The 23,383-nt window shown below is 41.3% G+C and overlaps 2 protein-coding genes across 3 annotated transcripts in view; both read left to right on the forward strand.

Annotated features, from left to right (window-relative positions):
* The window catches only part of LOC130134086 (guanine nucleotide-binding protein G(s) subunit alpha), a 53,726-nt gene extending 44,210 nt beyond the window's left edge, over window positions 1–9,516 (forward strand). The window contains exons 6-12 of the mRNA XM_056302151.1: window positions 2,406–2,460; window positions 3,160–3,233; window positions 3,541–3,599; window positions 3,949–4,069; window positions 4,409–4,539; window positions 6,011–6,078; window positions 6,389–9,516. Coding sequence (XP_056158126.1) covers window positions 2,406–2,460; window positions 3,160–3,233; window positions 3,541–3,599; window positions 3,949–4,069; window positions 4,409–4,539; window positions 6,011–6,078; window positions 6,389–6,535 — 655 coding nt within the window. The 3' untranslated portion in view covers window positions 6,536–9,516. The remainder of the gene's footprint in view (window positions 1–2,405; window positions 2,461–3,159; window positions 3,234–3,540; window positions 3,600–3,948; window positions 4,070–4,408; window positions 4,540–6,010; window positions 6,079–6,388) is intronic.
* A 2,721-nt stretch (window positions 9,517–12,237) lies between these two features.
* Window positions 12,238–21,557, forward strand: LOC130106970 (vesicle-associated membrane protein-associated protein B/C-like). Of its 2 annotated transcripts, none has more exons than XM_056273341.1 (6): window positions 12,238–12,489; window positions 13,980–14,132; window positions 14,862–14,965; window positions 17,211–17,291; window positions 17,926–18,099; window positions 19,559–21,557. In XM_056273341.1, exons 1-6 carry the CDS (start codon window positions 12,432–12,434, stop codon window positions 19,745–19,747), a joined length of 759 nt encoding a protein of 252 aa, XP_056129316.1. In that variant the 5' UTR covers window positions 12,238–12,431; the 3' UTR covers window positions 19,748–21,557. The 2 variants fall into 2 exon arrangements, with proteins under 2 accessions (XP_056129316.1, XP_056129317.1); XM_056273342.1 differs by having other exon boundaries at window positions 17,929–18,099.
* Window positions 21,558–23,383: the final 1,826 nt, after the last annotated feature.

The following is a 23,383-nucleotide window of genomic DNA, read 5'->3' on the forward strand; positions in this document are numbered from 1 at the left end:
AATTATTTGCAAACAACAGCAATAACAACAACACAACATCATTGCAGCAATGCAAAGACATGGCCCACTAAGAGAATTTGGATCAACTATTACTTTGAAAGTATGTTGTCAGTAAATTTTACGTGATAGGCTTTTTTTCTTTTCTTTTTTTTTTTATGTGATATGCTATTTCCCCTGGATATATATGATGATGTGGACTTAACCTGCTATTGGCTTGTGAGGCTGGTGTGAATGTCCATATTTACATGGGTGAACAATTTTTGTTATTGCGTGGTTGCTTTGGCTTTTGTATAGTAACAATTTGCACATCCTAGTGTTTTACTAACTGTGACATTCCTTGCGTTTGAGCGGTGCAACCCAAATGAGCAGATCGATAGTTTACACCTCATTTGTTGGTTCTAAGAGCTTAAACGAGTACTTGACCAAACTGACCAAAAAATTTACAAATGATTGGTGCAGCCCGGTCCAGACTACCTCAACATAATTTCAGATGTGTTTGTACGTTTTCCCGAACATGCTGCATGTTTGACTTACAGAGGTGAATTCCTACCAGTCTGTATCCCTTCAACTTTTTCTCCTCTTAAACACACACACCAGTACTCTGCCATTACTACTTCTTCATTATCCCTCTCTTTATATCTCTTTCCATCCTGCTTCATTCTCTTTATGAGATTATGTCCCCCTGTCTGTTTTCCCTTTCTCTCATTCTAATACATTCGCTGTTTATTACCTTTCCCAATTACTATGTGCATGTTTGTGTTTTTGTCTTTGTGCATTTACATGTGTATATGCATGCCTTGTTTATTTGTATGTTTTTGTCCATATGGTTGCCTATATACCTACATGGATGCATGCACTTTAAACACACACACACCTCCCTCTCTCCCTTTCTTCATCTCTGTTCCCTGACTGCAGTCTCCCAGAAGGCAGGGTAGGTTAACTGGTTCCATTCCAGCCCGCCTTCCTGTCTCACCTGAACTTGCTCCTGTCACATTTCAATGCTCTGTGTCACATTCCAGCTCCGTCACCCGCCTAGCATTCCTCCTGCCTCCCCCCTCCTCCTCCACTCTCTTGCAGCATGCAGGGACACACCACGGCCGCTGTGGGAAGCACCGATTGAGTCCCCAGTGCTTTGTTAATCTAAGGAACGATTGATATGCTGGTGAATACTGGTTGATACTGTGCTATCATTGAAGAAATACACATGCACTTCGAGTTCAAGTTTAACATGTGTGTGTTTACATGCTAGCAGTCTTCCTCTGAAGAATGCCTAGCATTAACAGATCCAAGGACATAAACGTGACGATCCAAAACAACAGTAAAATGTGACTGTCCAAAAATGCATATGAAAGTGTCTATGTTAAGAAAATCTGAAATATTGAAGTATCGATGTTGGCAAATAAGTTAACGGGTAGGGGAATGGTAAGTTTCGTCTGTAAAGAGGGCAAAAAGCAAGAAAAAGTAAGCAAGCACTTTAGTTGGGGATTTTTTTCCCCTGCACTCTTTTTGTTATTTCAGTTTCAGTTTTTTTTGTTTGGGTTTTTTGGTAAGATATTGAGGATTTTAGTTGTTTATGGCAAATTTCCAAAACTAAATGGCTCCTTGGTGATTTCAGGAACAGTATTTAAATAGGTCCACCCTCTATAAAGCTTTTTTTTTCTTTTTTCTTTTGCTGACAGCATGGAAATAATTACAATCTGTTACCTTGTTTGTCGTAATTGAGAAGTGGCCAAGCCATGTGTCTGTTTTGATTTGTTTGTTGTTTACATTGTTTACATTAGAGTTCAGGGTTCAGGTAGAAGTTACATGACACCTTCAAATGTTTGTATTACAATGGATTGGAACACAAGGGTCTCACTGGAAGAGAGCTCATATCCCGTCTGAGAGCATGTCACTGAATAGAGACTGATGTGGTCACATGACCTAAATGCCATGTCAGAGGCCTTTCCATCATTCCAAGTAAAATGTGTGTGTGTGTGTGTGGGGGGGGGGCTTTATCTAATGTTGTATGATAGCAAAACTGGTCAGTATTTTAGTTGACAAAAAAAAATGTTTTTGCAATTATAATGACGCATTTTATATCTTTAAACTTTAAGATTAGAATGCTAGTGAAAGTCTAATGGCACTGTCTGTATGCATGGAATGTTTGCAAAGATTGTGTGTGTTTGTGTGTTTAATCTTATTGTGAATTGAAACATAGAGCTGAAACAGGAAGATGGAAGAATGTTAAGTGTCATGTATAGAGTTGTAACAGTTGCTTAGTGAAGAAGTCTGCTCTAAGACATTTTTTGGGTAAACTTTGGTCCAGCTGTACAACTATTAATATTTCCCATCAGTTTCACCATATAACTGATATCGATGCCAAACTAGTTTCCTAACTATGTTTGCCTCTTTTGTCTCTGCAGCTTTTTAGACAAGATTGACATTGTGAAACAGAGTGATTACACTCCAACAGATCAGGTGAGTGATACTCTGATGCCAAACAGCCAGAATTGATCATGTGTTGGTGGGTAGAAAAAAATATAGCTGGCTAAAGTAAACCCACAGCATTTTCCCAAGGTTCCCTTTAGCAAGGCACTGAAGTGGAGCTGCTCAGTGGAGCTGCTCGGTGGTCAGCAGCAGAAGACTGTGGTTTCTGAATGTGTGGAGGATCATGAATGTGAAACAGGTTGTCCCTGGAAAAGAGCTTGTATACTCAACATTCCTAGATAAATAAAGGTCAACATAGTGAAAAGCTTTTTTGGGGGGGGGGGTGTTCTAGATATACTCTTTAAAACTTCAAGGAATTAGTTTTGGTTTGTAACAAAGGTCATGAGACCTATAAACATTCCTAAAGACCATTATTCATGCAAAATTTTACAAACTATCCAAAGCATCACAAATGAATCACATGTAGGGATTTGTCGAAGCAATCAAATCACAGTCCTGATGCACTCTACAAACCTTTACCAGAGTTGCCCACAGTGACCGGTTCTAGTTTTCCCTCAGGCTTTCTCATAATGTCTCAAGCTGGAATGTGAGTACAGGACTAAACAGTATCTTTTACCTGTTAATTTAGTAGAAGAAATTTGCAGTGTAAACTCATCCAAATGCATGAATCAGATTTTTGGTTTGCTGTTTCATCTATGTCTTTTTGTTTTTGTTTTGTTTTGTTATCAGGACCTGCTGCGGTGCAGAGTCTTGACTTCAGGAATCTTTGAGACAAGATTCCAAGTGGACAAAGTTAATTTCCAGTGAGTAAAAAAAAAAAAAAAAAAAACCGTTGTAGTCTATTAAATCAAAAAGTTAGGTCAAAATATATGCAGAGATACTAAGCCACTGCAGTGATGACAGTATGATGAGAAAATAAGACAGATTTCTCACAACTGATATTTTTATTATTGAAACATGTCCCAAAACATCACACTTATGCACTTAAAGAGAGCATGAGATTAAGTCAGAAACTGTGTGTGAAACATATGTTCTGCACAAGATGACCGTAATGAATCTAAAAAAATGTCACCTATCTAATTGTGACGCCTTACCCTCTTATCCACACAGTATGTTTGATGTTGGCGGCCAAAGGGATGAACGCCGGAAGTGGATCCAGTGCTTTAACGGTAATTCAAATGATATATTTATTTTCTGTTCATATCTGTTGCTACTCCTGCTCTTTTCCCCTCATATCTAACCCACCTCCTCTGCTCGCATGCCATTCACTCTATTATTACTCGTTCCCCCTCTCCTATGTATGTCTCTTACTCGATTGACCTTGTCACTCCCTTGTGTAGTCCTGTCTCAGTCTATTCTTCCTTCTCTTTGTGTTCTTTCTTTTTTCTATTGGTCTCTTCCTTTCATACTGTGTTAATTTTTTCTTTCATTCTGTGCATCTCTGGGGTTATCTGCCTTAACCTTCTCTCTCTCTCTCTCTCTCTCTCTCTCTCTCTTCCCCCCTCCCTCCCTCCCCAGATGTAACGGCCATCATCTTTGTGGTGGCCAGTAGCAGTTACAACATGGTGATCAGAGAGGACAATCAGACCAACCGTTTACAAGAAGCCCTCAATCTCTTTAAGAACATCTGGAATAACAGGTGAGTGTATGAGGGCAAAGATATGCACACAGTATGGGGAAAAAAAATTGTATTGCACACTATCTTTTAGTCCTATGCATCTGTCTGTCCATCTGTCTGTATTTCTCTCACTCTTTCTTTATTTACATGTTGGGAGCTACCTTTGTATCATCTGTTGTCTGTCTGTTTATCTGTCAAACTGTCCACCTGTCTTACGGATGGATCTCTCTGTCTCTCAGTAATTTCAGCCACCTCATCAGATGCCTCATGTTCTTTAATTTCTTCCAGCTCAAGTACAAACCAACACACTTTGCTGCTTCACTGCCGAGTGAGTAAACATGCTTTCACTTTCCTCTGCAGGTGGCTGCGGACCATTTCTGTCATTCTGTTCCTTAACAAACAGGACCTGCTAGCAGACAAGGTGTTGGCGGGAAAGTCCAAGATTGAGGACTACTTTCCAGAGTTTGCTCGCTACACCACACCAGACGATGGTGAGCAGTAGTGCTATGGCAGTGCTGACTTAACAAGCCTATGAGAAGTACTAAACAGCACTTATCTATGTCCATTTCATCTATGTTTTTTTGTTTGTTTGTTTGTTTGTTGTTGTTGTTTTCTGCTTTAGAATGTGTTGCGTTTATAATCCTTTCATCTTGGTAATGTCGATCCCACCAATTCGAATTCCTCGAATGTGCCGAGCCTCCTTTGCTAATAGTTAAAAATAACTTGAATCTGGACTTCAATTAACTTGGAGATAGTTTAGCGATTCTGTTTGCTGCCTCTGCAGTCACATGTTTATCTCTGCTGCCCCAGGCCGGGAACTTTCTCTCCTGCATCTCCACTACTCGGCCCCCCTCCTGACTGAATGAATAAAAAAAGTTGAGTGGACTGCCCACTCTCCTTTAAAAAGAAAGGAAAAAAAATCAGAACTCAAAACTTGAACAAACTCATTTTCATGTGCTATACGTAACTACTCGTTTAAACAGATAGAAACCTTTGAAATGGTAATTTCTATGATGTTTCACATCATTGTCATAGCGTCATTTTGGGGGTGGATACAGTTCATTCAATTGATAGATGGATAAGAGTGTTCATTTTGCTAAAGTTGTCATACTACCTCACGCACACAGACTTTCACTTAAACTGATTTTCTATATATTCTGATTCTGATAGAAATGTGGGTATACATGAGCACTAAACTTATCTCTCTGTATATAATTTGCATTTAAAATCTTATGTCAAGTTCAGGTCAAGTCATGATACATGAGAATCATTCTGTGAAAGTGACTTCTCTTTGTTAAAGTTGGACATGAGTTGCACACTAACCTTTTCAAAAAAATTACTTGACTTTTTTTTTTACTCCATACATTTGCTCATTTATTTTGAACAGTTTTCACTTTTTTTACCCAGGTCGTAGATGTCTTATTTTGGAATGAATCTTTTAAGAGACGATGTGACATTTCTTTTGCAAAGTAGGGTGCCCAGACACCCTTGATTGTCCCAGAGAAGTCCCAACTGGAAACTAGTGCCCTGATATGTCCCAGAGAGATATACTAAGATGTCCCAGTTTTCATCACTTGTGCCAGATATGGCTTTGCTGCACGAAAGAAACAATTCACAACCTGTTACAAGCTATCTTACCAAGCATAAAACATCTGTCGCACTTTCTTTCCAGTCAGAACAAAGAAAAACTATCATTGTAGCCATTTTATGGTTCAGATAAATGTCTTTGTTTCTGTAGAAGTTTGGCATGCAAAAAAAAACAAAACAAAAAAAAAACGTTTGTGCACCTACTCCTGCTTTTCATTTTGAGGCATGGAAAATATGGCAATCATATGTGCGTGCGTGCGTGTGCATTCATTTAAAGCAGCCACAAGGGGGCAGCTTTGGAAGGTCCTCCTGGACACACACAAGTCTGTGGTTGTGTAGCTTGTAAGAAAATCCTCATCTCTTCTCTTTTTCCAGCGTCACCAGAACCAGGGGAGGATCCACGCGTCACAAGGGCAAAGTACTTCATAAGAGATGAATTCCTGGTGGGTTGCAGAGGAAACCTGTACACTTTATCCGTTACAGTTCTTACTTCATTTTGTTTGTATATTAGTATGAGCAAGTTTATTTGTAACAAGTGAACCTGAATAATAAGTACATGTCTAGCTGTGTCCATCACTATAGTGTATTATGAACTGAGAAAAAATGAACACATATATTACATGACCAATCCTGGAGACTACATCTCAACATTCAATGTGCACCTTTGTCACTCTAATCTGAAGCGCACACCAAACTCCTTTCCTGTTTTCACTCTCCTGCACCATCTTATCATGTCTTCTTCATCCTCAACAGAGGATCAGCACGGCCAGCGGGGACGGGAGACACTACTGCTACCCCCACTTCACCTGCGCCGTGGACACGGAAAACATCCGCCGCGTTTTCAATGACTGTCGAGACATCATCCAGCGGATGCACCTGCGGCAGTACGAGCTCTTGTGATGGGAGAGAGATGGGTTTATTGCCAAATAAAAAAACACAAAAAAAAAAAAGAATAAAAGAGTAAATAAATAAACCGACGAAAAAGATTGAACTTTGAACCCTGAACTGAGTCTCTAAACTCCCCTCTCCTGCAGCAGTACAAGTTATCATGAAGGAACGGAGGACAGGGACCGAAAACACACATGTAGACATGCGTGCGCGCACACACATGTACACACACACACACATACAGATGGACTTCGAACTCTCAGCCTTGAACTCTGAACTTCTCCCGCCCATCCTCTTCTGATGCAACCTCCATATTTGCAGTAGAAACAGCTGTTTGGATGGAAATATAGGGAGGTACAAAAAAACTTACTGCACCTACTGTCGCCACCATCCTCAGCTAAGCCCCAGTTCCTCACCTGACCTGATATGACCCCCACCCACCCACTGCCTGCATCTTTCCTTTGTTCCCTATATCCTTCAGTCCTCACCGCCTGGTCCCTTATCCACCTGGATAGATTTAAGGTTGTTGGGTTTTGTTTTGTTTTTTGTCTTTTTATTTTATGTTCTCCCTGAGATTAAGATAAAAAATAAAGACACCTAACCAAACAGCGCACCCTGGAAAGAGGTAACTATTGCATATGGAGAATAAAAGCATCACATCAGATCAACTGAACTCCACTGTATTTAAAAAAAGAAAAAGCACTGTGCTCAGGACTCGAAATGATCTTATGGCGTACGCACACACATGCGAAAATGCAAGAAGTCTTTCCTGTCACAGATGCACTTCATTTCTGCAAACACACACAAACAGACACTTGTTTTCTCGACCACAGCATCAGCTCGCACACAGAAAAATATCACACCCATGCTTTTTACTGGACTGCATGGCCACCGGCCATGCCTGAGCTGCCTTTTAGCCAGCGAGTCCTGAAAAGAACTAGTCCACCCACCAGGGGGGCTTACGAGTGACCAACTGATTTCCTGGCTGGTTCGTCGTCTTACCGACTGATTTTTCTATCTCACTGGCTTGCACGCAGCGCAATGCTTTTGAGATTAAGTGACTGACTGACTGATTCCACAGCCAGTCCCCACGGAGCAGTGTTACCATGTTGACTGACTAAGGACCCCGGGGCCGTGTTGTGGACAGTTAAAAGTCATGGTGGGACAGGGGGGTTCGGGAAAGGGACAGGACCAACACCGATGTGAATTTCTCTGGCGGAGATTGGACGCCTTGGACACGGGGGACGATGGAGATCATTGCTCCCTCACCTTCTCTGCGGGATTGTCTTGCCACCTTGACTTTGCCTTGTTCGGTGGCAAAAGCGAGGAGGATGTATTGAAATTTAAAGAAAAAAAAGCAAAGAAAAAATGCCAACTTTTACGGAACTCGACTAATGGGAGTGCAAAAAGCATCCTTCAACAGTGCAGTACCTTATATGTTAAAGAGAACTCATCTTGTCATTATTGACCCTCTTACTGTCTCCACAGCTGTTTTTGTCTGTGTGGACCTTTGTGCCATTGTGCCCTGTGCGCTTTTTTTTTCCATCGTCCCGACACTTTGTCATTCTTTCCCCCCCCCCCTTTCTGTTTTACTAATTTTTTCTCTCTCTCCCCATCTCTCTTTCAATCCAGTCTGACAAGTTTATTTTTCCTCGCTCTCACTCACCCCCCCCACCACCACCACCACCTCCAATCCCCCAATCCTCCTCCTCCCTACACACCACCTCCTCATTCACTCACTACACCCTTGACATCTACCCCCCTCCTGCACTGTTACCTTACCGGCATTGCATTGTTTTTTTTTGTTTTTTGTTTTGTTTAGAAAATTAATATAACAGTCGTCATCCTCAATTGAAAAAAGAAGACAAACAAAAGCAAATGGGACACTAATCTTTTCTCATATGGTTAAACACCCACCACCACCACCATGCCCCTTCATTCCTCCTACCGCTGTCCCCCCCCCCCCCCCCCACCCAACCCCCATCTCTCCTGTCCCCCTTTACTCACTTCTGGCTCCTTTGTGTGTCCGTCTTTACTTTACTGCTGATCTATTATTCTTGTACAGACTGTAAAATCTATTATTTTGTACAACTTTATTGAAAAAAAAAAGAAAAAAACTTTTAGAAGATCCCTGTGCCTTGATCACGACTGTACGTGTGTAATGAGCTAAAGTGGAAGTCATACTGCGCTGTATAGCTTGGCCAATTCCCTCCCAGCTCCTCGCCTTCCTTTCCACCTCCCTCTCTTTCTGTCTGTCTGTCTGTCTGTCTCTCTCTCTCTCTCTCTCTCTCTCTCTCTCTCTCTCTCTCTCTTCCCTCTCTCTCCTCAGGGACAGAGGATAACCATTCGTAACTTGACAGGTTTTATTTCTGTGCCCCTATCTCCTCCTTCTCTCTTTATGATTTAAATGTCTATTTTTGGATCCATATACCCCCAAAAAATAAATATATGAAATGTATATGGGTTTTAAAAAAAAAGTATTTTATTAGAATCAAATGAACCTTGACAAATTGTACACTTGACAGTGTGCGTATTGCTATAACTTAAATCCTTTCAACAGATGTTGTGTTCGGGTTTCTTTTGTTTCATCCGTTATATCTGCAAATGACATTTTGAAGTGTTGAGATGAGAAGTGTTATTCACCATTTTTAATTTCATCCAGATTTCTTTTTTATTTAGCTTTAAAGTGAAGGTGCCAATGAGGACCCGAATGCAAAACATTTTCTTTTTGTTGTTTCTACACAAATCTTTTTTCTTTTGGTAAAGAAAAGAGAAAATAATAACAAAGTCGAGAAATTAGTTAATTCGTTTTCTTTTATTTTCTGATGGGGGGGATCTCTTCCTTCCTAGCCTTGCACAACAGAGGCAGCCTGTACAGTATTAGCCTCTCTCTCACTTCAGTGCCCTAGTCTTCATTTACTGTGTTACATCAAATATGGATCTCTACTTTCTGAACAGGAGCTCTGAGAAATAAAGGTTTTTTTTTTGGTGCAGACAGCAACAGATCCATCATTAAACACACACGCACAGATACTGATCATCAAGGCAAAAATCCTATTCCTGTGGTTTTTGCTTCGAAGTTGCATCACTACAGTCTTGTCCTTAAGTTAACTGTAGCGGGGCTGAGCAGAACTGCAAAGGTATTCTAAAGAGCTGGAGTTTCCTGTTCATTTTACTTACCATTTCCCTTTGAGTCATGTCAAGTGTGCACTTTCGGGACAATCGGGAAGTTTGCAAAGTCTGCCGTTTAGGGGAAGTCAAGTCAATTCAATTTTATTTGTATAGCTCAATATCACAAATTACAAATTTGCCTCAGGGGGCTTTACAGCAACACAACATCCTGTCCTTAGACTCTCGCACTGGATAAGGAACAACTCCCTAAAAAAAAAAAAGTTTAACGGGGGGAAACATAGGAATAAACCTCAGGAAGGGCACTTGTTTGAAGTCCAGGTCGGTACAAATTTTGGCTCCAAATGGAGAGCTTATTTCCCTTTGCAAATACAGCTCATTTTGTCTTCATCCAAGATGCTCGCAACCCACATCACATACTCGGGGACTTGAATTCTTGAGTATGTGATGGCAAAGGCCAGTTGTACTTCTAAGCAAATCAAATGCACCATCCCACCATCTCAGATGTTTGTTGCAAAAATTTACTTGAAATAAGGCATATTTCCCTAAGTAAAATTAAAATCTGTTTATAATCAAGGGCAGAATGTGTATAAGATGTCAGGGTGACACTGGTGCAGAGCAATGTTGGAAGCACATATGGAAACAGTACAAGGACAATGCCACCTCAGATATAGAGCAAACAGACTATGGAAGGCATACAATGGCTGACTGTTGGCAAAATCAGCCATTTACATTATCTCTAAATGTTGCAGGGTCATGACCTCAAGGTCTGTCAGCCGAACCATGTTCAAAGGTAGTGCCTCTATTTCCATGAATAATGTTTTGCCCCAAAATGACCGAGAATGTTTGACATTTGTTATTAATTTATACTGTTTTTATTCCTTTGTCTTTACATCATCATATTCTTTCATCATATTCTTCATATTTACTCATATTCTTCATATATTTTATAATTCCATTATAATTCTGTTATCCTCTTTCAATGTTGAATTCTGTAAATTGTGTAAACACGACATCCATTGCACGTTGTCCGTCTTGGGAAAGAAATCCCTCCTCTTGCTCTTCCTGAGAGTTCTTCCTATTTTTTCTCCCGGTTAAAGGTTGTTTTTTTTAAGGAGCTGTTCCTTGTCCGATGCAAGGGTCTAAGGACAGGATGTTGTGTTGCTGTAAAGCCCCTTGAGGTAAATTTGTAATTTGTGATATTGGGCTAGACAAATAAAATTGACTTGACAAGAGGGAAGTTAACTAAAAAACAGGAAAAAGTAGCACCTCCTTATGATGGAAAACAACTGACAAATTAATAATAATACGCTACGATATAATTTTACGGGTATAGATGCAACACAAGCAGAGCTGCATAGCTGCTAACAGTTATGTGAATGAAGCAAAGAAAGATGTATTTAGAGAAAATCAGAATGAGAACATGATACTGTTCTGAATGATGTTACCTAGAAAGCACGTTTCAGGAAAATAACTCAACTGTTAAGACTACACTCAAAATAACCAATATGCCTTTGTATTTAGTTCCAATACATTTTATCTTTACACATTATTTAAACATTAGGCTTTCATGTGCTTCTGGACACTGATCTAACCTTATCCTGATGGTTTCCTATACAGCAAATGATCTGTTGGTTTGCATTTGACACAACAAATAGACATTTTTATTGTATACCATCAAAAACCATCCCAGTTCCCAATCGAACCATTAAAACTATCTGAAAATGCTATAATGGTTTTTGATGGGGGGGGGGGGGTCCAGCAAGGCTGTGTTGAGGCAAAATGAGAGGATTCAGCAAATTTGCAAAGTCTCTCAATACTGCCTACACTGCCCTTGAGGAAACATTTTAGTGAGGTCCAGGTTTAAGAAAGAGAAGAACCTATCCTTCATAGGTGCTACATAATAAATCTGAATTATAACCATTATCGTTCAGTGTTAAATATGAATAAGAACACAAATCAAACTCCAGTTTTGAAAAGAACGCCTATCAGCAGTTTTAGAACAAGCTGCTGCTGATTGTTGATTCGTGGTGAACCTTTTATGGATGATGGTCTGGCGTTTATGTAATCATTTAAAATGTCAAGCCCGATGGATTGAAAATGCAAAACTATAGTGTCAAATTCAGCTAGCCGTATTGCATTTAAACTCCAGATATCTGAATCAACAAGAACAGGAGTTAACTTTGGGGTTAGACTCGTCTATAGTGTGGGTGACACTGTAGGGTGACAGCTGACAACCACTAAAACCGCTTTTAATATGTCCGTCAAATCATGTCACTGATACTGGGAAGTTATTGCGGTCAGTCGTGGTGGGGCGATGCTTCAAGAGGGAATACCTTGGTCCAGATCACTGCAGCCCCTATTAATGTACCACGGCAGAATATTTGATTCAAGGGGATATGATGGTTGCAGTATGCTATTTGTTTTGTGATCAGATGCAATTACGTTTATTCAACTACACACACGTAACTTGTAATCACGCTGATGTGAATTTCATTTTCCACAACCTGCTGACATCTCCAAGGAGTCCGCCCCCTCACGTGACGTAGTACGTGGCCCTTCCCTTTTCTCCTCACCTACCCACTACCGTTAGCATTAGCGCGCTAGCCCCAGCTGTCGTTGGCAGTCCAAGTGCATTTGTAATCACCCTCGTTCCCTTCTGCAAAACCGAGGATTGGCTCTACACATCTCCGGCAGGCAGTTTCAATTACCGACGACAACTGTTAGTATATCATTGTCCTCGTAATCACGACAGAGTCGGACCCCGACGCTCCGGGACATGGCCAGACCAGAACAAGTCCTAGTGCTGGAGCCAGCCAACGAACTGAAATTCAGAGGTAAGAGGAAAGAGGGCAGGGCCCTACGGCACTGTGGCTCTGCAGTTGCGAGTAACTAAACGCGGAATAGCTAACCTTAGCTAACTATCTTAAACACAAGCCGCAATCGCTACCATTCCAGTTCACCTCTGTGATGGCTGCTTGTTTTGATCGTTGGTGAAAATAACGCCATAACCCTTTTCGATGCGTCAGCCGTTCGGCTGTCCTGTGTGGCGGTGACAGATGAAGCGTTGCTGTGTAACGATGCTAACTAGCCACATAGCTTAAAGCTAAGCAGCTAATGCTAACTAACGGAACCAGTTGTCAGTGCACCATTAAGACAGACCCCTCCGCCCAATTTGTACAATCTAGGGATTTGCCAACTGTGCTCCATGTATGTGTGTAGAGAGTAAAAACGTTGTGATGTTTAACACTCCTCTGCATTTCATCATTACATTTGCAGCAGCCGACTAGTAAGAATGGACTATTCTAGTATTTTCTACGGTCAGGGGGCACGATAAGGGGCTTACCTTGCTCCTATTCGTTTAATGATAATACTAATCAGCGAGCTATGATTCGGGGGTCTGCTGTAACTGTGCAATCTGAATTCCTGACCAGCTTTTCTGTATCCGGGCCGCAATGGTCGCGGAAATCCTAGCTGAGTGGGTGGGCCAGGAGTAAAAACGAAACTATTTCTGTAGATGTGAAATTATTGGCTAGGGTGTGGAAACTGCTGTAGAACTGGGTCAGGTGACAGTGATGTGAGAAGGCTCAACAGAAGGCTGTCTACAGAGCTCTACTGCCTATGTAGGTAAAGATAAAGAAACTAAAGGTGCATGTATCTACTGAGGTGCCGATGCACACGATTTACATAGCACCCCTCATTAACAAATTGGAGCAGCAGATAACGTTTCTGGGGGGTGAGAGGGATCGAAATTACACATTATCAGTTTGCATGCTCAAACGGTTTGCATATGTGAAATTTGTGGCCATTGAAATGTAAAAAGTCTGAACCAAAAGACATTCAGAAGGGTGAAGGGTGATCTGAGGTTACCCCCCCCCACACACACACACACGCACACACATATATATGCAATTGAAGATATCAATGTTCTATAAACCCTCTAATAGTAGAAGCGCTACATTATCCAATGCGTGTGTTTTGGGCTGAGGGTGAGGTGTGAAAAAAATGAATCCAAAGCCTGAACATTCTTGCCATTTCCAGAGTTTTAATGTGCAATGTTTACAATTAGCAGCTCTAGACATTCTCTGGTCATACCCCTTCACATCCCTGTTCATATGTCAGACATTTAATCTTACAGATGTGCAATGTGCTGGGGTTTTTTTATCCCCCACTTTGGTTGAAATTATAAATGTATGCCATGTAAGTTTTTTATTAAAAAAAAAACCTCTACCAACTAACGCTGCTAAATAACTGCTTGGCAATTGTGAAAAAGACATACACTGCAGCTCCTAATGCCAGCACATGTTTCTCTGTGTCCATCCTCCAGGCCCGTTTACAGACGTTGTCACTGCCACACTGAGGCTCAGCAACCCCACAGAAAGAAATGTCTGTTTTAAAGTCAAGACGACTGCACCTCGTAGATACTGCGTGCGCCCTAACAGTGGTATCATCGACGCTGGAACCTCCATCAATGTTTCTGGTTTGTAATTACTTATTTACTCTTAGTATTTTGAAGTAATTTAAAAAAAAAAACAAAGCAGGTTTTTGATGGAGGTCTGTTGGCATTTTTTAAATGTTATTATATCATTGGGGTTTTTTAGCCAGCACGTTTTTATTGTTAGCTCATGCTGTGCCCGGCTTTCAGCCACCCCCTTTAGTGTATATATATTTTTTAATCTGCTAGAAAAAGACCTTCATCCTGGGTTCAGTGTATCTGTGTACAGTACCATATTGGCCATTAGGCACCATAATGTTGAGGCTTACAAAGGCATGTCCCATTTTTGGCAAGAGCCTACGCAACAAAATGAGATGACATAGGACCTGTCCTCTAAAATACAAATTTAATTCATTTGAGTGTTGTTGTTTTGATTTTTGTTTTATTATTATTGTTATTATACTGATGTTTGGATAGTAACAAAATGTCTTAGAAAGCCCAACTGGCTGCAAAACTGCATTGCTGTTATAGAGAACAGCAGTAGTGACTCAACTACATCATTTTTGGTTGAAAGCTACTATAATTTTTTCACTGATTCAGGAAGTTTTTGAGCAGACAGGCAGCAAAATAGAAATTCAGGATGTTCATTGGTAAGTTTGTAGATTAGTCAAGTTTGCAGTGACACATTTGTTGTGTGATAATTGTCAGCGGTTCTATCCAGCAATATGGACATGCCCTAGCATTCAGGCTCTCTTCTGTTTCTGTCGTGTACAGTTATGCTACAGCCTTTTGACTACGACCCCAATGAAAAGAGTAAACACAAATTCATGGTGCAGTCCATGGTGGCTCCCTGCGACATGACTGATATGGAGGGAGTGGTGAGTAACTGAACCAACATAGAATGTTAGTTCTATGAAAATAAGACAACTTTCACTGTTTGTAAGAGTTCTTGACAAGTAAATTATTCTCAAGTGCTGGATGACAAAATTGACTTGTTGAAGAGAGCTGTCTGAGGCATCTGTCCTCCAGAAACATGTAATCTTCTTCTTCCCTGTGTCCTTGTGTTTGTTGTAATGTACTGCTAATGTGTATGCAGGTGTTTTCTAACACTTGTAACACCTGGTGCAAAGGTGTACCATTGATAATGCACTGCAGAAAGTAAAAAACACAAGGAAATCGTTGATAGTGTAGAGCAATTTTTCTTCTTAAAGCTAGAGTGCAGGACTTTAACATATAAATGAATGTCCGTGACATCCAAGCCCTTGCCAAACAAGTTCACACAATCAAAGAAGGTTGATTCAGTTTATCTGGATACGACATTTATTGACAGATACTTCTTACCTGGATTATTGGAGGGGTGGAGATTTTCTTTTGATTTTCTTACCTGGATTATCCACTCCGAGATGACTGACATCTCGGGGTGGATGACGACACACCACCTGAAACTCAGTTCGGACAAGACAGAGCTGATGTTCCTCCTGGGGAAAGGTTGCCCGCACCGAGACCTGGCCATCACCATTGCCAACATCATGGTGACGCCATCTCGGGCTGCGAGGAATCTGGGTGTGAGGACAACCAACTGTCGTTTGCTGCAAACGTTGCATCGGTTGCTCGCTCCTACAGATTTCTCCTCTACAACATCAGGACGATTCGCCCATTCACCGACGAGACGGCACAGGTGCTCATCTAGGCTCTGGTCATCTCCCGGCTGGACTACGGCAACTCCCTCCTTGCTGGCGCGGCATCGGCCGTCAGACCTCTGGAGCTTGTTCAGAAAGCTGCAGCTCATCTGGTGTTCAACCGCCCTAAGTTCTCCCACACAACTCCCCATATCATATCCCTAAACTGGCTCCCAGTAGCTGCTTGCATCCGGTTTAAGACTCTGGTGCTAGCCTACAGGGCAGTGAAAGGAACAGCTCCTTCCTATCTCCAGGCCATGGTCAAGCCCTACACCCCCGCCCGACCACTTTGCTCTGCAGCCCCTGCTGCCGATCGACCCGGTCACGGCTCTTTTCTGTCCTGGCCCCACAGTGGTGGAATGAACTCCCCACTGATGTCAGGACAGCGGAGTCACTGACCATCTTTTGGCGCAGGTTGAAAACTGACCTCTTCAAGAACTACTACCCTGTTACTTGCTCTTAAGTGCTTATTGTATTCACTCATCTAGAAAAAAAATCTCTTTCCTGCACTTTTACTTGAGCACTGGTTTTGCTCTTAGATGCTTGTTTAGAGAGAAGATGCGCTTATCACCTGTGATGACTAGTAGTTCTCCTGATTTCCTACGTTAAATACACTTATTGTAAGTCGCTTTGGATAAAAGCGTCAGCTAAATGACTGTAATGTAATTATTGAGCATGCATCAAGACGAGTTCATACAATGATGATTAAGCCTGTCATCGCCAGGTAAAATCTCTACTTCACAGTATAATGGAGTTTTAAATCTGGTGTCAGGGGCGACATTCCCATGCTGGCGCACCGGAGGTGATGCGTTTTACATCAGCCAGAAATGATTGCTTTGCCAGAGCTGAACTTCCATGTGATGAAAGTGTTCGCATGCCTCTAATTGGCTTGCCTTCAAGGCTTTCTGCAAGAAAGCTTCCGGGTATGGAGGCTATGGCGGAAAAACCTAAGTAGCATCCAAGAAAAGTTTCTGATGCCCTAGAGAAAAATAAAACTCGGCATTCAGAGGAAGGATTAAAGTTAAAAAAAAAAAAAAACAGTTGACGGAGACGACGAACGCGGTTAACCATTGGTCTAGCTTTTCCTCGCTGGAGAGCACTTCAAGAAGAGAAGTAATTAAGTGATCACTGCCAGAAGATGGAGACAAAACTTCGGCACTGCAGGTTTAAGTTACTTCAGAGACAGGAGCTTTCTTTTGCATGTGCTGATATTCATGCATTTGAGGTTGTATGCAACTTGACTTATAGATCGTTAATTACAATCGCATGAAAGAAAGATAAATGCCTTTCATCCATCGTGTAATGTAGATTTGATCTTATTTAATGGGGTACATACCTGATCATTTGAGTCCTTAACAGTCGAAACTGTTTTTCTTCCTCTCTGTATCTTTGTGTGTGTCTCTCTCCCCCTCTCTCTCTACCCCCCCCCCCATCTTTTGTGCAGTGGAAGGAGGCCAAGCCCGAGGAGCTAATGGATTCAAAATTGAGATGTTCGTTTGAAATGCCGTTAGAAAATGACAAAACTGTAAGTAAAACCCCTGCCCTCAATTGCAAAAAGTATTCGTACTGCATGGTGCACCTTGGTCGTCTCATTTTTGCTTGGTATTTTTTTTAATTTATTTTCTTTCCTTTTGATTTTTACAAGCACAGGGATTCATCTGAATGATATTTTTAGCTTACCAAAAACCCAGAAAAGCAAGCTGACAAATCAGAAATACTTAATAACTTTTATCAAAAGATTGATTTGTTTTAGCATGTTAAAGGTGATAGAGTACATCTTGCATATCTGTGGATAGCGTGTCTGAAACCTACCTCGAATGAAACTGCATGGCAATTGGCAAATGGCCAAGTGGTATAATATTAGGGAGAGGTCCAGAGGGTATTGTAATGGGGTGTAGAAAATATACATATATGTGCTAAATGTTAGACTGAATGTCATTCTGTGTGAGCGACTTTGAAGCCAGGTTCATTGAGGTGCTTTGCATCTAAAGCTGCCATCTGTCAGTGACACATTGCTGGAAAGTTCACTTTTTATTTTTCTCATTAAATCATTCTGTACGATTTCTTTCTATTTCCTTACTCCCATCCCACCCTGCATGTCTCCACCCCCCACCCCATTCATCCCCACTCTTCTACCACCCCACTCCCATCCTCCTCAGCAGCATGAGAGTGAACAGTACCAAACCGTGTCCTCCTCTGTTAAGACGGAGCACTCCCTGCCCAAGTCTGCCAGCGCCTCCCTGGATGACGGGGAGGTGAAGAAGATCCTCGAGGAGTGCAGGAGGCTGCAGATGGAGGTGCAGAGGCTACGGGAAGAGAACAAACAGATCAGGGTGAGGAAATGAATCGGAGTTGACTAAATGGCTAATGTTGCAGTTGCAGTACAATGATTAGAGTTAGGGTAGAGGCTGGATTTGGGATTGGGTTGCTGGTTGGACTAGCAGACAAATGTAGTTGAGGGAGGTGACTGAATAGTGCACTCTCCTTCACTGGTGTTTGTGTCAGAATGCAATGCTTTTTTACTTTTTCTTTTTTTATTTTAGTGCACATCAATGGGTGATTGATTGGGGTGAAAATGCTATGGGATGGGCCCTGTATTTTGTTTTTTCGTTTTAAGAGGTACTTCACTTTTTTTCACTCTTTTGTCCTGAAACATTCTGCTATCTCCAGGATGGTAAAACTGGTTGCCTTTGATGATAAATTCAGCAAACTCTGCTGTCCCTCTCTTCCCTCCCTTTTTAAAACCGGAGTGAGCAGAAATAGGGTAAAATGAACTTAATCCTTAAGGCAACAATCCTGCAGATGGGCCTTTTTGTTTAATTTGCTTACAACTAGTGATACAGGGTAATTGCATTGGTGTTTGAGCCCTCCAAATCTCAAGAGAGCCGTTTGGAGTTGCCAGAGCTATTGTGTTAACGCTTTCCCCTCCACCCAACAAAAACAACGTGTTTGAACACAAGTTGTAGCTGTCGATATTGTATGAGGTCTTCTACAAGCTGGGACCACCATATCTGCTTGTTTGCCACAACAACTTCATGTCTTCTTCAAAATCTCCACTGCCTGCCATATTCTTCTGCAGTGAGCAACTGTGGTGAAGATATAAAATGCTGTATTATTTTTTTCATGGGAAAATCCTGCTGGACAGTAACATTGGATTGAGCAAGTACAGTAGCATTCAGGATTTGGATATTGACTGCAAACAAACTATGATCATATTAATCTAAGTGCCTCTGGGGTAATGAACATTTAATCTGTTTTGGTGTCATCCCTGGACACCAGATATTTGACAGTGTAGCAGGCATGGAAGTCAAATGTTGTTTAGCTTTCTGCAGAGTACTTTAATTTTATAAGCCTGTCTTTCATGACAACATTGTATAGATATTCCCGCACTTAAAGAAATCTTAATAAAAAAAAGGGGCTGTTAAGTGGAAGAACACTCAAACACAATCAGGTTTTGCTGTGACTTTCCTAATGACTTTGTGTTGAAAAGTGCATGAAATAAGAGTTGCATTAAAATTGTCTACATTCAAAAGGTTCCTATTAATCAAGTGCTAATTGATGTCACTAATCCCAGTCAGGTGGGGTTTGGCTGTATTGATGGGAACATTTGGGTGGAAGATAAACCTGTATGCTCTAACAAAGTGGAGCAGACTTTTTTTCTTCTATGTGATGCAGTAAAATCCTGAGTCATCCCAATTGGTGGTTGAATGTGGGGACAGGGCCTTCATAAAAGCCATTATTTAGGGATGTGGCTTTACCCCTAACCTTTCAACTTTGCTCTCTGTATCGCAGGAGGATGATGGACTGCGAAAGAGAAAGGTGACATCATTGGCCGTTCCTCACTCCACCACCCCCTCCTCTACCTCCCCCAATGCTATGGCCACCTCTGGTATAAGGGAGGAAGGATTAAACACCCGCATCCTGGCTTTCTGCGTGCTCTTCTTTGTCATTGGAGTCATCATCGGCAAGCTAGGCCTGTAAAGACAGACGGATGGACAGAGCACAGTGATCGACAGATGGAAGGACAGACAACAGTAACAACAATGGAGATGTCTTCTTGTTCTTTGTTTGTTTTTATTTTCTGTTATCAGGGTTTTTTTTAGCATTTAAATCAGTATCACAGATTTGTGGAGTAGAGGTTGAAAGTTATTTATCATGTACAGAGAAAATGAAGGAAGGCAAGTTAAACATGAGTAAGAATAGAGTTTTTGTGGTCACAGCTCTTGCCTTGGTTTTTTTGTTTGTTTGGGTTTTTTTTAATTGCCATCTCTCTTCTGTTCTCTCCGTCCATCCCTGCCATCTTCTCTAACTTGCACATATGACATTTCATGGTGTGAGGAGGGTGGCTTTGCTCTGGTTGTATGTCTGAGGTCTCTTGCTGATTCCCTGTTGCCTGCCCAGAATGCATCAGAGGAGAATGTCCTCTGCTGATGATGTTTCTTCCATTTGATTCTGAGGGGGGAAATGCAAGGGATCAGTGGAAAACCTAAGATTCAAACTCTAAGTCTGTCTTCTATAATGTAAAGTCTGAATAAAAAATGTGAGCCAGTAGAAGCCATGATTTTTTTTTTTTTGTCTTTTTAAGGGAGGAGATCACATGGTGAATTACAGGCAGTTGAGTTTTAGAATAATGGTGGAGGGGATGTTCGAAATAATTCAAATTCTGTCATAAGATTTCTTGACACAAGGAAAAATGGAGAAGATGGTAGATGAAATTCATGTTATCTATAAAATATCTTGCAGATCAAAAAAACAAATGTGCAGCAGATTTTTTTTTTTTTTTGTCATTTGTAGATTTAAAATTCATCACATGTACTTTTCTCCTTTGTGCTTTAATGTAGCTGTTATTAAGCAGTTGAGTTCAAGGTATCACTTTGGCCCACCTAATGTCCAAGTTTTCAGGCTGTTGATAATGACTTCCTCAGGTTGAGAGCAAAAAAATGGATAAAAGACCTAACACCCCCCCCCCACACACACAAACACACACACACCCTTTATTGTAAACTGGTGGACTTGTTATGCAAAGCAAACTTGGACGTTGACAGTATATAACGGTATTTAACAATACAATTTAAAACCATAGATTTATACTGTACTCATTCAATTCTGCCCATTGAGTATTATAGTATTTCTGTCTTAAAGCGTATTACAGCATTTTTTTTAAATATCATGTAGCCACGATGCTTCTGTTTGTAATATCCAAATGCACTATATTGAAGTGTCCACTCTGCGTTCTGCATGGAATGACCTGGATTTAGTGTTATTCTGTCTCTTTTTTTTGTGTGTGTTGGAATTATATTGCAAAAACAAAAATAATTATCATTGTCTTCTCAAAAGGGACCATCTTGAGTCTGGTTTATCGGTTTGTGTGTATGTTTTACCCCCCTCCCCCGTTGTTTCCTTTCAGGCTTGGTGGTGGTTTGATAACTAAGATGATGCAGTTGCACTGTCTTGGCTATCCAGAGCCCATGTAAGCCAGTTCAGTTGTATGAAAGGATTTTATTTCTGAGGGAGCAGATATTGTTGGTGGTGTGGGCGGTTAGGAAGGAGGACTGACCTGTGAATAATACACTACAATTTTAAAAACCGCATCCGCGCTTCAGACCACACATGCAATCACTTAATGATGTAACCACCAAAAAAAATTGGATACTGTTTTGTATGTACATAAAGAAATAAACCAAATTAAAAAGATAACTGGCAAAGTTATTAACAAAAATGTAGTCGTGAGAAGATAATAAAGCAGCCATTATGGACCATGTAGCATCAAAGTGAATTAAAAGATGTAAACCCTCCCAATGTCTGTTTTTGTGGGAATGTTGCTCTTATGGCCTTTATTTTTCCTCTTTAGTCTAGAATTACGCCCTTTAAAAGAAGGGATTTATCCTGTGGTAGAGATTTACCTGTGTGCATTTCTCCGGCACACAAGGCTGCAAAACAAGATGCCTGCATTGTAAATTTGGTACATTTAGTAACACATACATTAAAAAAAAAATCACAACACCAGATGTTCTAGTGACCATTAAAACTATCGGTACATGTGTTTCTTGTGTTACGGGTCAAAAATGATCCGCCACTGTTTAGCAGCAGAAAAAAAAACACTAAATGATCCTTTTTTTTTCAACTTGAACTTTAATGGCTACCTAGAGTAATCCCAACGTTAGAAAAAAGGAAACATCACTTTTGTTCATATTTCCATGAAAGATGTACACCACCATTTTACAAAGATTGTCTTCACTCACACACACACACACACACACACACACACAATGAGAAATTGAGATTATGTAGTACTGTTTGAACTCAGACAAAACTAAAACGTTCTTGTACATGTACAGCATCTCCCCTCCGTGACCCCACACATGAATCAAGTTTACAGACAAATTAAACAACATTTCAGACAAAATAAGCATTTCTTGAAAACATTGTTTACTAATGGGGGATGCAGTCAGAGGCTGTATAGGTGCCGCAGGTGACGGTACCCCCAGTTCTCTCTTTGCTGAAGCCATGAGTGCACATTTCAGTGCCCAATAGGTCAAAGATTTGATTTTTTTTTTTCAGATGTCCAGGAGGAACAAGCTGCATCTGAAGAAGATGGGGAAGAACACAACCAAGAGCACGATGCATCATCTTCAGATAAAGGGTTCAAACCCCGGGGTTGTCCCACCTTGGGGGTCATCCCAGGTCATCTGTGTGGAGTTTGCATGTTCTCCCCGTGTGTGCAGCGGGTTTTCTCCGGGTGCTCTGGTTTCCCCCACCATCAAAAAGACATGCATGTTAGAGTTTATACTACTGTCTGTGCCCCTGACTGAGGCATGGCAAGATGAACTGGAGTTGGTCCTCGGGCGCTGCATGGCAGCTGCCCACTGCTGCTAGCTACACAGCTAGGATGGGTTAACTACAGAGCAGAATTCCCCCACGGAGCTCAATAAAGTATCGCAATATCAAAAATCCCCCAACCTGAAAGAGGGACATTTTTGTCAAAGAACAGTGAAATAACATGGTCCTTGTCACCATATGACAACTAGGGCAAGATGGCAGCACAAAATGTCATAAGGTTGACCCCCAGGGCCCACAAGACATGCAGTTGCCTCTGGCCAGGATATCGCCTCTCACCTCAACATTCCACATGCTCATCACACTAGCAATTGAAAAAACTCATTCTGGAGATGACAAATCTGAGGGTTTCCGTAAATATGGAGACAACTGGAAAAAGATGGACGAGACTGACCTGCATGCCTACACAGGGCTGCTAATCTTAGCGGATGAGTATAGGTCCCAAGGCGAGGCTACATCTAGTCTCTGGGAGGCTGAGTGGAAGGGTGATTTTTCATGCCATGATGCCACCAAAAGTCTTTCACGCTTTCTCAAGAATGTTACACTTTGATAACCATGAGTCAAGACCTACAACACATGTGGGAACCAAGCTGGCGTCCATAAGAGAGGTCTGGGAGGAGTGGGTGGGGTGTCTGCCATACCTCAACCCTGGGCCTGAAGTAACAGTGGATGAGCAAGTGGTTCTATTCAGAGGTAAATTTTTATTTTCATATCTGTGACATAGGGGGTGGCACAGTGGTTAGCGCGGTCACCTCACAGCAAGAAGGTCCTGGGTTCGAG

The sequence above is a fragment of the Lampris incognitus genome, chromosome 2 (assembly GCF_029633865.1).
Source record: "Lampris incognitus isolate fLamInc1 chromosome 2, fLamInc1.hap2, whole genome shotgun sequence".
In the NCBI taxonomy this organism is placed as follows: Eukaryota; Metazoa; Chordata; class Actinopteri; order Lampriformes; family Lampridae; genus Lampris; species Lampris incognitus.